The sequence below is a fragment of the Mya arenaria genome, chromosome 6 (assembly GCF_026914265.1).
Source record: "Mya arenaria isolate MELC-2E11 chromosome 6, ASM2691426v1".
Classification (NCBI taxonomy): domain Eukaryota; kingdom Metazoa; phylum Mollusca; class Bivalvia; order Myida; family Myidae; genus Mya; species Mya arenaria.
The window spans coordinates 54,331,795-54,348,144 of record NC_069127.1 but is presented as its reverse complement, the minus strand read 5'-3'; the positions used below and the strand labels follow the sequence as shown (position 1 = coordinate 54,348,144).

Sequence of the window (16,350 nt, the reverse complement as noted above, 5' to 3'; positions counted from 1 at the left end):
ATTCTGAAGAAATGAGACTGCCTACCTACTTTTCTCAAAATCCGAAAGATGCGAAATCTGGGTGAAAGCAAAATTCATTTGCATTCAAACCAAGCGATACTGTTCGAATATCACATCTTAGAAGTAATTTAACAAGAGCATATGACGAATCATATACGGGTGATCTATTCAAATTAGCTATTTAGCTCTCTTAAAATGAACGTTACATGGTGCGGAACAGAACAAGTTGTTTTGAACTATATAACACTAAATAAGCTAAATAAATCTGATCTCACAATAGTTGGATTTTTTTTCTTATATATATATATATATATATACTTACGTTATATATTAATTTACCTAAGAAATTAAAGTGATTAGTTTTTGGTTAATCATTGAGACATAAAAAGGACGTCATCTTACACGGAAAGGTATGTAGAACTTGTGTGTAACCAGTAATTAATACCAGTGTATTTTCAGTACTTTAGTTGTTAGTGTAAATACATTTTTTGACGAAAAAAGAAAATGGTATGGAATGTTTGTTTTTAATTTACTGATATGTGTTATCAATATAATTATTATCAGCAAAACGCGTATATTTACATTGTATTCCAACGTATTCAATTTCCCGGTTTACAAACTGGCTGTAGGATTGCAATTATTGCACAACGCATTGATATAAATGGACAAACTGGTATACGGGGTTCATTCGGAACTCTACGGCCATTTTCATCGAAAACAACCTCGGATGTATATGGACGGTTTACATAGTCAGAAATCGGTACTGTTTAAGTCCGCTGCAAGTTGATCACGTAGTAATGTAATTTTAGCAGTTAAACTTATTGACTAAACTCTTGGAAGTTTTAATTATGTTTGCAATAATACACTTCACTGGCAATCAATTTAAACTTAGTTCAATAAATACAAGCTAAAACAATACACTACTTCTACAAATTTACCGGCATACATCCGAGGTCGTTTTCGATAAAAATGGCCGAGGAGCTACGAATGTGCCGGGTTGTCTTAATAACTAAATAATTGCTAATGACATTGAGAGGTTCACATATCAGTACCACCGGTGATGTGTGCAATAGATTTAACAAATTATCATTTTGTCTGTATTTTAAAAACTTTATATTTTCATGCATTTAAATAAAATATAAAAGTAATTATTAAACGTATATGATTGTTTACGTGATACCAGTGAGAGTGGTTTGTGTAATAATTTAAAAATAATCTGTGTGATATGATACGTTAAATGTATGTAATGTATTAATATTGTTAACACATTATTTATTATTATTTATGTTTAATACTTTGTATACAGATTTTGTAAATGATATACATAACCACATTTTTTAACGGTTAATGCGAAGTTTACTGTTCATCGAACTAAATGACAGGTACTGAAATTTGTTTAAACCTTCGCTCAAAATATTATCATTCGGTTGGGTCGTCTGCCTTCCATGTAAAGAAGTGATGTTTACTCTTCAATGGCTGACAAATTAATAAACCATTATGAACGGATAGAGTGCTGCCATCTGATTGGCTAATATATATAAAATCACATTCCTTGCGAAATTTTAATTGAAACCGGTTTATCATAGTGATGTGTCTCCCTCGCTGTCGTCGGCTATAATTAGTGTTATTTCATGCGAAAACAGTTTTTTTTATGCAAGAAAATAATTGATGCATAGCATCAAGTCTGCGCGATAAAAAAGGAATTGCATGCATGCAGATCAGCAAAAACAGTTGTTATAAACATGACATTTTTAAAACATACAATTAAGCTTCAGCCAAAGGAGATTACTGCAAAAAGGATTAAGAAACATATTGACACTCGTTATAATACCGTGTAACTTGCATCCTTATGGGAATAGTTGGTATTTAAAATAAATAATTTCAAAAAACAATTTTCAGTTTTATAATTCAAAACTTCTTCATCATTAAAATTATATGCCTATTTTTTAAAACACACTATACTTCACATATTATCGTGCAACTCTGTAAATATCAAAAGCATTCTTCTGTAATTTAAGAACTGGTCCCTAAGTTAAAGCTACATTTTGGACAATATCTAAAACTGTAGTGGGCGGAGGGAGGAGGGGGCCGACTGTTTGTAATGATAATGATTGCACAACGACTTAAAATACGTAATCAGGTTGAACTTGGTTGTGAACACTGCAAATACTACAAATAGTAATGTATCTTCTTCTAGACTCGAATTATGCACAGGTTTACTAAATGGCGTCTACTATGAATAGTATAACGTTAACGAGTGGTTCCGAAATGTCCCTCATTTTCCAAAATGACCAATTATAATAGAATAACAAGCGACTGCGAAACGACTAAAATACATAAACCTATAAGCCACTGCAAAGGATATCATACATTTTGATTATAATGAGTGACTACCTAATAAAATTTAATCATTGTTTATATTGTCGGGAAGGTTGGAACTAATGTACGTGTAAAATTTATGTCACGACTAGTACCAAAAGTATGCCTTGTATTTGACAAAATAGCATTGTATGTGCACTCATAATATTTGATGTCGAGTCAAATATGAATACCGTAAATTTCTTATAATATTTACTAAACTAGGATTGTTAAAAGAATCTTGCGTGCTAAATAAGAACTGATTCCCCATTCAGGAACTTTTTTTAATATTCTAACTTTTCTCTCACTACAATGATCAGTAAACGAGTCACGAATATCATATACCGATTGTGCTTGTCACTAGACGTTAGGCAGTGTCAACGCCTGTGATTGACCAATCAGCGATCAGTATCCGCTACAGCATCACTGTATTATCCTCTACATAGATGGTGTGTAACTGAAATAACACGATAGAGTACAGGTTAATATGCATAAATTTAAAGCCTCAGATGGCCCTTATTTTTCGACTTTTCGTAATCCTAACAAGCTTAAGCAGTTCTATTTATTAAGCCATTTTTTACTTATTCGTAACTCCATTCAAGATATGTTAACGTTCGAAAACTCTTTAGAATGTTTACGTGATAGAAATTGAAGCAAACCTTTTGGTTGGATTCATCTTTTGGCTAACGGCAGTATAAGAAAACGGTATTGTGCTTTTCGTTTCAAAAGTCATGGTTAAGAATTCCCAAAGAAATGACACTAATACATGTATATTTCCTATCTAATGAGTACAGTATACGGGGATTTATAACATTTGCGTTCAGAATTATTCCAGTTTCTATTGTGGAAAAACAAGCAAACATTTTCATTGACAAAATATCTTTACCATGTATAATCCTAACAAATCATGACAAAATTGTACCAAATTGTACTCTTATGGTTAAAATGATCAAACATGGTCTGACGACTCATATGCATGACTCACCTTATTTCGTCCAAAATGATCATTCTTTTTTTGGTCTATTTAGTTTTAGTTGTTGTCGAAAAGTGATGATTTAAACATAGAACTTCCTGTAATTAAAATATTACTTATGGTTAAGTTTTGAAAGCTTTTTTGAATATTTTGTTTTTTAAAAAACAACGTATCATAGCATAACAGCATGCCTTAGGTAATCACAACATTACTATTTCTTTCATGCTTTTTTATGAAATATGGGGTTTTATTAGTGAAATAACAGCAGTGAAAATATCAATTTAATAATTTCACTGCAAAATAAGGAGTGAAAATATCAATTTTCAGAACTAATTTTTAAAATCCTCTGTCCAACTTCCCCTTAATCAAAACAGAACACTTCACTTTGAACCAGAAAATTTTGGCAAAAAAATGTTTAAAATTTAAAGAAATGTTAATAAATTTAAATAAATATATATTTGGAAATTAACAACTTACCGTTTATTACCGGTTATCCCGTTTCTCAAATGTTCACTTAATCTTTAAGCTGATCAAATGTTCGAACATTTGCTTTTATACCAAACAAAGTAAAGACGAAATCAACTGTTCGAACATAAATAGAATTTTATATCATCGTTCAAATGTATTTTGAACTGTTTTTCGTTGGTATACGTAAAACGAGCTTCCCAGAAAATTCACACAACAACTAACAGATAATCGGATATTTTTCACCTACCCCACGCCTCAAAATTTGTCAACAAAGTAGCGTTGCATTCACTCTTTACCTGGAAAACAGACCTGTTTCCAAGCGAAACAGACTGGTCTCTGACAGTAAGATGACTGAATAGCTATGTATCACGAAAAACAGTCTAAAACTAAGAAAAATGTTTAAAATCCAGTGAATATCCGCATTTGTTTTGCTAATAAATTTGACCTTCCAAGTTTTCATTCATAAAATGACGGCGTAGTAATTTGGTTATGTAGTCATGTCCCGCTTAAAATAAAATTGTTTTCGTTATTTTTTGGAACATATTTGCACTTCCTCATTGATTTCTGTTCATAAAAGGTTTTCACATAAAAACTAGCGGATAAAAATTTTTAAGAATAAACAGCAGGGAATTTTTTTCTCAACCAACCGGAAATAGAAAAGTTGAAAGCTATAATTTTGCTTGAGGGGCGCTCAACGGCGCATATTTTTTTTTTTATTATTATTTTTACATTTTCAAAAAATAGGAGCGATAAATCCGTTGAACTTAACATCAATTTGGTGTGGCCTCGGGGACAAATTTAATCATATGAGCAAATTAACCCAGGTAAAAATATGTGCATATGAATGCAAATACCCATGGGGATAAACTTACCCATATAACAACTTGCACAGTCTTGAGACGGGGTAAAAATTACGCGTCGTATTAGATGTCAGAAAAGCACAGCAATTTACTTTTGAATATTTATTTCTTTATATTTGCATGGCTTTACAGTAAAAACGCAAAGAAGATAATTGTTATTAATATAATTTTGTTTACTCTGAAGAACTTTGTTTTAAAACTCAGAAGACTGTTTCTACAAAGGACTAAAATATCATGTCAATTTTTATTAAAATATTTCGTTTTCATGTTAAACTATTTGGTATCTCTTGTCAGTATTTTGTTTTAAATTATTTTTACCGCCTTTGCCTTACAAGTTGTGAAAAAAATCCAGAATGAGGAAAATACTAAATCAGATCAAAATAGCATTACATGTTTTTACCTTTTTATGCATACTTTATGCTGTGAAAGAGTTAGCCTTGTCAAGATTTTGTTTATTTTCAAGAAATTCATTGTTTTTTTATTCATTAACATATTGTATTTATCAAATTGGGAAAAAACTATTTTTTTTCGGATAAATGGATATTATTTCGGAAGGGGGAAACTACCTTTAGAAGGCAGTAAATTATACCTAAAAATCACTGCTTGTAGACGCATATGTTATCAAAATGGAATGCTTAACTTTCCAATACGTTCATTTATATTCGCTATGGCTCTCCTATTTCAGCTGATGCTTAAATTACTACAACATAATATCGCTCAGTGAATACAAGTTTTATTAAATACAGAAATTGATATATTACGGTGGTTATATTAGCATCATTGTCAACTTTTCTTTTCAACACAAACTATTTGCAAATATGACCAATAACGACAGCGCTTATTCTTATATTTTGATTTTATTTGAAAACATTGATAAACACTTAACATTTTTTATTTTATTTAATTTCTTTTTAAGTATTTAAATTCAAGCTAACGATACAATATCCCTACTTTGGGCCATCCAGTGCTTAACAAGCATATAAAATATTTGTGTGGGTTTTCGTAAATCCTTACCAGCCGGAAGAATCACATTTAAATCTTATCCAGTATTTTCCAACTTGATGCGTTACGTATACCTGTACCAAACAAGCCAAATAATTCACAGATCTAATAAGTATTTACAAAGTCAAATAATGTTTCTATAAGTGCCTAAAACATCATAAGGGGCCAATTTCGAATTGTCTCTTGTAGATAAAATAGGTCTCCGGCAGCCCTCTGTATGCCCATTATGATAACATGCATAGCTAATTCAACCGAAATAAAGGCTACTAAAATGCAACATGCATTCTGCATATATCTCCCACATCTAAATATTTAACTTACTGTGCCCCTTTTCGGGCGCATTTAACAGTAACGGCCATTGTAGTCATATCGCTGGAAAGGTAAGGAGAAGGTTGTCCGTCGTACGAAGAGACGATAGAAAATAGCCTAAAGTAGCATTACCAATGCGAACCATGCTCTACTGGCCTCTATATAGTCTTTTGGGGGACGCCCAACCCGGCGACTTATGCCTGACTGGTTTCAAATTACCTTGCGCTGCGAGTTTAGGTGTTGCAAATGTCCTTGACTGGCGGTTTTTTGTTCACCGATTTAGTATATTTAGACAGCTGGGTAGCAAGTGTATTCACTCCGTGCAATAAAGCTAAGTCACAAAATACAGCTTAAAATAGTTATTTGATATAGGTTCGAGACTTGCACAAATATATTTGATGAAGTAATAATTGACCTTAACCGAGTTAGAAAATCACGCCGTTTGAAAATGATATAGAGAAATGGAAAAAAGCCACTATGTTTTGAATATCATATTTTACAACGAAACCTCAAGAAAGATCGAAAACATAAACACGTTTACACATACTTTAACCATTATGAAAATGATAAAATATCCTTTGATATAAAGCGTTGAAATCAGGATGCATACTTTATTAAGCATTAAGGTATTCACAGTCAGTAAAACACATTTCAATTATAAAAGGTAGCAATTTCTGTCGGCTAAACTTTCGACTGAAAAAAAGAGAATAATTTCGATACAAAATATAAATATTCATATTTCAGCTATACTAAACGATTCCAACAGGAACTCGGTGGATAATTTGAAATAAATATACTGATTTCAAATAGTTCAATGCCGTTATGGATGCGTAATTATCTGAATTTGTAGATACGTTAGTGACGGATATTTATAAAGGCTGAAGGGAATGTCAATCACAGAAAATACTTCAAACAATGGAGGACTACAAAAAACAGTTCAGTTCAACCGGAAACCGAAACTGGCTAAAGGGATTCGTAGCATGCATTATAACAAAGCAAGGACTTGCTCCGCTTGCTTGTAAGGTCTGTGATGACATTCGCGTTAAACATTTAGGTATGGCAATAAAACAACTTCTACTACAGACTCGACGCTCGACGCCCTGAATGCACTGTAAGTGCAGCGAAGCTAAGTGCATCCGCACTTAATGGCGTCGAGCGTCGAGTCTGGAGTATAAGTATCTTCCATGGCCGAGAGTGTAAGATAGGTTCATTCCGACCCTAGCGTAGGGTGTTTTGCGGAAACGAGGTTTACCGAGTTTCCGCAAAACACCCTGCGCGAGGGTCGGGATGAACCTATCTTACACGAGCGGCTATGGTAGATGCTTTATCTCCCACCTCAGTTAAACAAAATTAAGTAAAAATGGATTTTTTGCTGGAACTCTTTTGTGCTTAGTGAAAATAATTGCGTACGGATATGCGATAATTCGTGGTTGTCATGGATATTCGCGCAGTGATTCAGAGAGTATAAATGGTTTGATCGGTCTTTAAATAGTTCTAAGAAGAGTGAAACATTATTTTTTGAAATTAGCGTGAAAACTGTTTTCTGGTGACATTTGAAGCGAGAAATAATTAACTAGCGTTCTAAATATTGCCACAAGACAAGGTTTCCATGATGCGCTACAGACGACAGCCTTCAACAAGGTAGGTAATTACTATGTGGCGACCATTAAAAAGAAGTTCCATACGGGCATTTTATCTTCGCCCGTCGACAAGATAAGACTTTCTAGCATGGTTAAATTAATGGATCTACTTATCGGAGGTGGGAGAATAGATTGTCCTCTCATCAGCAAAAAAGTGGAACGAACTTTTGCCGCTATTTTTTAGAATACATGTATTTTAAAATACATATATTCTAAAGAGAGGAAATCTACAGATTCTCATTGGTGCAACCCTAACTGGTAGAGTGCATAAATAAATTGGATACTACATAGTAAAAATATTTTTGAGCCATATAATTCGTTATATACTAAACGATTCATACGCTCACTTTGTATATGATTTAAAAAATAAATATTGTATTCAAATACCATATTAGATGATTTTATTATTTAATTTGCAGATATTGCAGTGACACACAGTAATAAAGGATGAAGAATTGCCGAAAAAGATTGTCAATCATATAACATTAAAGCAATCATAACCAATGGAGGAGTACAAAAATCAGTTTACCACACCTGGAAGCCGAAACTGGCTGAAAGGGTCAGTGGCAGTGAACGTTTCAAAACGTGGACTAGCTCCGTTCGCTTGTAAGGTTTGTGATGACATTCGCGTTGAACAGTTAACATTGGCAATAAAACAGCTTTTTCCTGACCTCTGTGAAAATTGCTCAATTGTTGAAGTGATACCTTGTGACCCTAATAACAACATCTGTAATTCAGGACAATGCCGTTTTCACAAGGGGCGTATTTTTCGTCCGTGCCCTAAAGTCAAATGTAACGATTATCGTAACACTGTTATCGACAAAATCAATAAAGGTATCGATATTGGTTGTCATTGCAATAGCTGCAGGACAGCTGAAATTGTACCGTGTAATCCAAGAAATAAAGTTTGTACTTCGAGAAAGTGCAGATTCCATATGGACCCAAATACGAAACAATACATTCCTACAAGGCCATGCCCGAATAACATTTGTGGTACGCTACGGAATTCCATAGAGCAGAAACATAGATTTGGGAATCCATCATGGAAGAACACCGATGCAAGAAAATGGTGTGTTAACGCTTGGGATATTGCTAAGTGCTTTATGCCTCCAGATGGCTACGCAGAAGTGGACAATGAAACCGACACAGACTTGAACGGAATAATCAGTGTATACATCAACTGTGAAGAATTCCAACAGTATTTTACAGCTGACCTGTCTAATCGACAGAACATATGCGACAAGGTATGTACATGAATTGCTTAATCATTGTCAAATGTACATAAATTGCTTAATCATTGTCAAAATTGCAATGAAATTATATCACTTAATTCAATGTATGTAAACATGTATTTTATGTTTGAATACACTTGAATTGATCTTCTCCTAAACATTTAAGTATGGAATATATTATAATTAATATTTATAAATACCTTTGAAACATAAACTATTTTATACAACTAAGATAACAATTCCTCAAAAGGAAATACTGACGCTGAAATATTGTTTAATCACTGTTTTGGGGAACATAGAACATCATCCCCTGTTATGCAATTTTTTTGAGCCACCAATGAATATAGGGTTACAAATTTATGATTTGGATAATGCTTTCAGATGAGGAATAACCTCTTACAATGTATGTTCATCGCCGAATTTCAAGCCTAAAATATCGGTCCATATACGAGATTGATACTCCTTAAATGTCATACTTATAAGTAAAGCTATTCGCGACACACACATGATACATTCAAGATGATTTATATCCTCATGTACATCGTTACGGTTATTGAGTGGTAGCTTTGCTTTTGTCTTAATATCATTAACTTCATCCGTAACAGCCCGTGCTAAAAAAGCTTCGCTAAATCTGAGCTTAACAATTTAGCTAAATGCAAAGCTGTATTGGTCACAAAAGGCGCAGCTTAAATGGACTAAAACGCAGCTTTTGAAAAAAATGCTCAGCTTATTTGGTACAATACCTTTGCTTAAGGATCAAATAAGTTAGCTTTTTGTATAAAAAAAGCTAAACTTTATCCAGAAATAGCTTAGCTTTGCTCCAAATTACCTCAGCTTTTTGCCCCCCCCCCCAAAAAAAAAAAAAAAAAAACCCGGATCGGTAGCGGATTCGTGGTGTAGTGGTAACTTATTTGACTGTCATCCAAGGGATTGAAGGTTGATTCCCCGCTGCACCACTAAGCAAATATTAATCGACTTCCGGGAGGGCCGTTAAAAGAGGTTCCCTTTTACATTTTTTCTGTTTAATTCTCCCCAAAAACTTATAATCATCAACAATCTTATCAGAGCACTCGCCGAATGGGATAGGCCCGAGTGCAAGTGTAAATAAGCTTACACACCACCATATGATATCATCTTACTCTAGTCTAGTTAACCAACTACCATGTTTACCACCATTGCGTCTAAGCTAGTTATGAAATACCTTACGATAGGAAAAATAATAATCAATAATCGTCCTCTGAGATTTTCAAATCATGGCCTAAACGTTTAAATGAATACAAATATGCATGAACCTCGGGTGTACAAAAATAAGATACATGTACGTAAAATTAAACCCGCCATTTATACCGTTTTACTTTCTTCAAATTGTTGACATTAACATAAGAGACCTCACTAATTTAAGCCCCACTAGACTCGTATTCCAGGGAACCAATGAATAATGCTTTGATTAAAGAGACACAGCTTGTCTTAGAGGCAATCTTTTACCTAATTAAAAGGCGCAGCTGTAGCTTAGTTTATAAAAAACGTACATTTAGCGAAGCTTTAATTAAAAAACCTTTATAAACAAAAACCGCAGAATTAAAGAAAAAGAGAAAACAAATAATTTTAGTGAAGCTTTTTTGAAAAATCGCAGCTTTTGCTAACATTTCTTGAAAAGCGCTGATTTTGCTAATTTTGTGTAAAAATATTTTTGAAAAGTTAAGCTATTTGAAAAGAATAGCTGAAACTAAGCTTAAGCTGTGCTTTTCATGAAGCTTTGGTTATTTTTGGTACGGGATGTAGGCTGTGCTAAAATCGGTGGTGTGCAGAAAAATAACAACGCTATTCACATAAAAACACAGTATTCATTTGTCGTTTTTAGAGGATATCAAAATAGCTACTTCGCCCATTACCATTGTTACTGAAATTAAACACCCGCACTGACGCGCTTGCATATAAATTCAATACGTATGTGGGTACAAAAACCTTTATTGAAAGGTGTTCATTTCCGAATAACAAACCTTTCACATCTATCCATTTACGCATATCATTATGCTTGAGTCGGGCAGCTTGGCTTTGTCCTGATACATTAACGTCGGCTTGCACGGTGATCCTATTCACTCGTTAATGTATCTGGTATAAAGACTCTTCGTTTCCTTAACTCCATACAATAAAAAGATATATACTGTTCTGCTCTACACAATCATTTTTATGATATATTTCTAAACTTCCTAAAAATGTCTTAATCCGAACTTCTAAACCTTAAACAAAATTGTTTAAATTGAATTTCATACCGCTCAGATTTCATCCATTTATAATTTCGTTATTCGTGAAGGGCCGGCCACAATGCAGACGTCGTTTAAGGCACATGACCACGTTCCTCCAAAACATATGAATGTCGGCCGATTTTTATGACATTTTGAACAAACATTCGTCAATGACTGTACTTTAACGATGTATATATTTTTTTTAAATCCCGTTGTTTGTGGATTTACAGCGCCACATAGTGGACACGTGCTATTTGGCGCAAACGTTGATAAAACCGTTAAACAATCCAAATCAGAATATGATTGATGGTTTGCTGAATAAATAATCCTATAATTTTAGTACTAGTATTTAAAGCTGCACTCTCACAGATTGAACGTTTTGACATCTTTTTTATTTTTTTTGTCTTGGAACGAAGCATTTTTTGCGATAATCCATAGAAACCAGTTATATAAGACTGCTGACAAAAAATACATCGCAGATTTTATATTAAAGTTAAAAAAATGATATTTTATGCATTTTTCTTAAACGGTTTAAGCCATAAAACATTAATTTTCGAACGGAAATATGAAAATCTACGATCTGAGATTTGTCAGCAATCTTATATCATTGGTCTGCAGATATTTACGCAAAGATTTGCTCTTTCCAAGAGAAAAAATAAAGAAAGTGTAAAAACGGTAAATCTGTGAGATTGCAGCTTTAAGAATTTTTTTTATCAATTTTAAGTATTATAACGAAAAAGCTTGTATAAGGAATGGCAAAAATTGATACCCATCGTTATTTGTGAGGTATTTATATCGAAAACGATCTCGCGTAGGGTGTGTTTTTATTATTTCATAGGAAATGGAATAGAATAATGAATATAATTATGTAAGAACAAAAACAATTGACGGTGAGGTAAATTGCTGAAAGATATAAGTATTATAAAAAAAATAAGAAAATTGATAGAGTTAGCGTGATTTCTACGCCACCGTCAACGTCAATATACCACGTCAAGTAAGTTTGTTTGATGCATGGGAATAGTTGTGGAGTCAAACGTTATATTCGTCCATAAATGATGGAATCTGTATCTTTTTATTGTTAAATCTAATATTTGCCAGGATGAGAACTAAGTAGAATATCATAAAATAGTAAGATTAACAAGTTTTTGCTACCTGAAAAATATATACAAATTGAAACATTAATTTACGGCTTGTATGAACCTATTAAAAATGGGATAAAATCATAAGCCATGGTCGATTCTTAGTTAAATTAATTTTATTCTCACTAAAAAACGAGAACGTCACAAAACAAATCTGGCGTCTGAATTGAAATTAATTTCATTGTAGAAATGAGATTGGCGTTTTCGGTATTGTTTTAGCCTATCATTCTCACATTCATACCAAATGTATTAGTTTACATACATTTTATTCAACAAATATATCAAACATCAATATATCAACATCATATATTTTCCTTTTGTTTACACGATCGGGGCTATATTAAAACGGATTAAAAGAAAGCACGGCTTATAATGATGTACGTAAAGTTAGCAGCCGAGTGGCGTGAAGTTAGCGGCCTAGTGGCGTGAAGTTTGCGGCCTAACGGCGTGAAGTTAGCGGCCTAGCGGCGTGAAGTAGCAGTCTAGCGGCCAAGCGGCGTGAAGTTAGCGGCCAAGCGGCGTGAAGTTAGCGGCCTAGCGGCGTGAAGTTAGCGGCCTTGCGGCGTGAAGTTAGCAGCCTAGCGGCGTGAAGTTAGCGGCCTAGCGGCGTGAAGTCAGATAGGCCCTAGGCCGCTGAATCGCTTGAACGACTTTTTGAAAAAATGTTGAAAATTGCTTCAAATTGATAATTTATGAATAAAAACAGCAAACATATCATTGTTTAAGAAGAGCAGGCATGCTTGCATGCTTTAAAATAAATAATGTTTGATTTGCAAGCTTAGATAAAATTGCGGTATAATTTACAGACTTCTTCTAACATCCATGCAGTTTTTCACATATCCGTTCCAACATGTAAGGCTGTAATTAAGAGTTAAGCATTTTTTGGAAGGAGATTTTATCAGATTTACAATTAAAAGATATTAACGTTTCCCCGGAAAAATCATAAATACATTTTTTTTTTATCTTTATAAGTCAAATTTATCATAACAACCCAATCAACAATACCTGGGGGCATTGTGGTGATTGCAGTTATTTAAAAGAAATAGATTTTGTAAGCAGGAAATGAATTTAATCACTATTTAACATTCTATTTTGAATAACTTTCTTATTCGAAATGATATCATAAAGAACTCTGACGATATTGTTGATAAGGAAGTCTGGGGCATTATGACACAAAGGTGAAGCTATAATGTCGACTGACTTTTCCGAAAGAATGTGCTTTTTATCCCAAAACTGATAAAATCTTGTTTAACTCATTACTCTCCCAAAACAAGTCCCAAAGAATGTATGTTTTACTCCAAAAAAGGAGCATTCCATCAAACTAAATAAAATATGAAGTTTTGAAACGTTTGTTTAGCTTTTCCGCCCACTTTTGCAATGTAGAAGGCCCTTATTTGATTTACTGTCCCGAATCACAGTTAACAGTTAACGTTCGTTATAAACCCATCTTATTTCTTACTTTCAGTCTACAATTAACGCCGACTGACATTCCTTACCTCTTTTCAACTTGAATACATGCACTGTATGCTCAATATTTCATTTGCATCGGTCATATTACGATCTGTGAGAGAAACTATATTGTAGTTTTAATAAGTATATTTGACTGCCTTCTGGACATTTTACAAATACTAGTAGCAATATAAAGAAATTTTCGTCCATAATATTATGTATAATTATTTATTCAGTCAGTTATAGTGAGTAATTTATAAAAGGAACAATTCTATTGATCCACATTCTAGAATGTATCTTAAGTAAATGTAGGCTGAATAATATATATCGGAAAGCAAAAACTTGATGAACCAAAAATGGCTGAGCAACGATTAGGCAAAGTAAAAGTTTATTTTTATAAATGAATGGTTTAGTAATACTTGATCCAATAAAGCAATGTTTTACCGTTTATTTAAAACAAAATTTGATCTGGAGCCATGCATCTTGAATCAATCGACTAAAAACTTACATTTAATAGTTAAAATCAGAACAAGAAACTATAGACTCCCAATTGCAACACATATCTGGAATAGAGCACCACTAGATGAAAGAGTTTGTAGCAGTAGCGTTAAATTGGGCGATGCATTCCATTATATTGTTGAGTGAAATGTTTTTGATGAAAAACGGATGTAATATTTCAAACCATGCTTTTATAGATACCCTTCTATTTTTAAACTAGAGAAACTTATGAATAACCAGAATAAAGGACAGTTGTTTAACTTAAAACTGTTTGTTAAAGCTATTGTTTTGAAAACAATATAGTTGTATGACATGGATGTTTACATATTCCGAACTTGTGACATTATGTATTTAATTCTTGTGACAAGAATTTAACCGATCACACTGGCAATTTACTATTATATGTATGCTTTTTCACTCGTTCGCCTCTTTGATATTTATAATTTAATATTACCTCATTAATCAATGTTTTTTTAAATGAGTGAAATATTTGACATGGCATTATATATTTAGCATAATTTTATGTTTGCACATTAATGACAATACATATCGTTTAATCACAACATTCCGCGTTATAACTTACACCCATTAAGCACTCTAAACATTCAGTTCACACCCATTTAGGCATTATATAAATTTAGTTCAAACCCATTACGCATTTTAAAAATGCATTCCGTTCATCGCCATTTAGGCAGTTTAAACAATTAGCTCATACCCATAACGCACTTTATACTTTCGGTTCACACCCATTACACTCTTTATACATTAAGTTCACACCGATTTAGGCATTATATACATTAGGTTCACACTTATTTAGCATTTTATACAATCAATTCACATTCATTTATGCATTTTACATTTAATTCACAACCTTGACGCACTTAATACATTTAGTTCACACCCATTATGCACTTTATACATTTAGATCACACCCATTTAGAAATTATAAAATTTAGTTCACACTCATTACGCACTTTATACATTCAGTTTACACCAATTTAGATATTATAATTCAATTAGTTCACATCCATTAAGCACTATATACATTCCGTTCACACACATTTAGGCATTTTATACATTTAGTTCATACCCATTACGCACTTTATACATTCTGTTCACACCCATTTTGGCACTTTATACATTCAGTTATCACCCATTTCGCAGTTTATACATTCAGTTAACACCCATTTAGGCATTGCACATTTAGTTCACCCCCATTTAGGCATTTTACATTTAGTTCACACCCATTACGCATTTTACATATTCAGTTCAAACCCATTACGCACTTTATACATTCAGTTCTCACCGATTTAGGCCTTATTATTCAATTAGTTCACACCCATTACGCACTTTATACATTTAGATCAAATCCATTTAGGCACTAAATGCATTTAGTTCAAACCCATTACGCACTTTATACAATTAGTCCTCACCCATTACGCACTTTATACATTTAAATCACATCAATTAAGGCATTATATTCATTTAGTTCACACCCATTACGCACTTTTTACAATTAGTCCACACCCATTACGCACTTTATACATTTAAATCGCATCAATTTAGGCATTATATACATTTAATTCACACCATTACGCAAATAAGGCATTTAGATCACATCCTTTAAGGCATTATATACATATAATTCACACTCATTACGCACTTTATACATTCAATTCACACCAATTTAGGCACATTATACATTTAGTCGACACCCATTACATTCTTTATGCATTTAGATCGTATCTATTAAGGCCCTTTATACATTTAGTTCACACCGATTTAGGCACTTGATACATTTAGTTCACATATATACAGCACTTTATACAATCATTTCACATCCATTTAGGCATAATATATTTAGTTCACACCATATTCGCCCTTTTTACATGAGGTTTACACCTATTACGCACTTTATACACTTTGTTAGCACCCATTCTGGCATCTTACATTTAGTTCACACCCATTATGCACTTTATACATTCAGTTCGCACCCATTATGCACTTTATACATTCAGTTCACACCCATTTAGGCACTTTATACATTCAGTTCACACCGATATAGGCGCTTTATACATTGAGTTTACACGCATAACGCACTTTATACATTCATTTCACACCCATTTAGGCATTATATACATTCAGTTCAATCCCATTACGCACTTTATACATCAAG

At 33.1% G+C, this 16,350-nt stretch overlaps 1 protein-coding gene across 1 annotated transcript in view; it reads left to right on the top strand.

Moving 5' to 3' along the window:
• The first annotated feature begins 317 nt into the window (after positions 1 to 317).
• Positions 318 to 16,350, top strand: part of LOC128237897 (uncharacterized) — a 29,012-nt gene continuing 12,979 nt past the window's right edge. Inside the window, exons 1-3 of the mRNA XM_052953474.1 lie at positions 318 to 410; positions 8,030 to 8,513; positions 8,559 to 8,854. Coding sequence (XP_052809434.1) covers positions 8,114 to 8,513; positions 8,559 to 8,854 — 696 coding nt within the window. The 5' untranslated portion in view covers positions 318 to 410; positions 8,030 to 8,113. The remainder of the gene's footprint in view (positions 411 to 8,029; positions 8,514 to 8,558; positions 8,855 to 16,350) is intronic.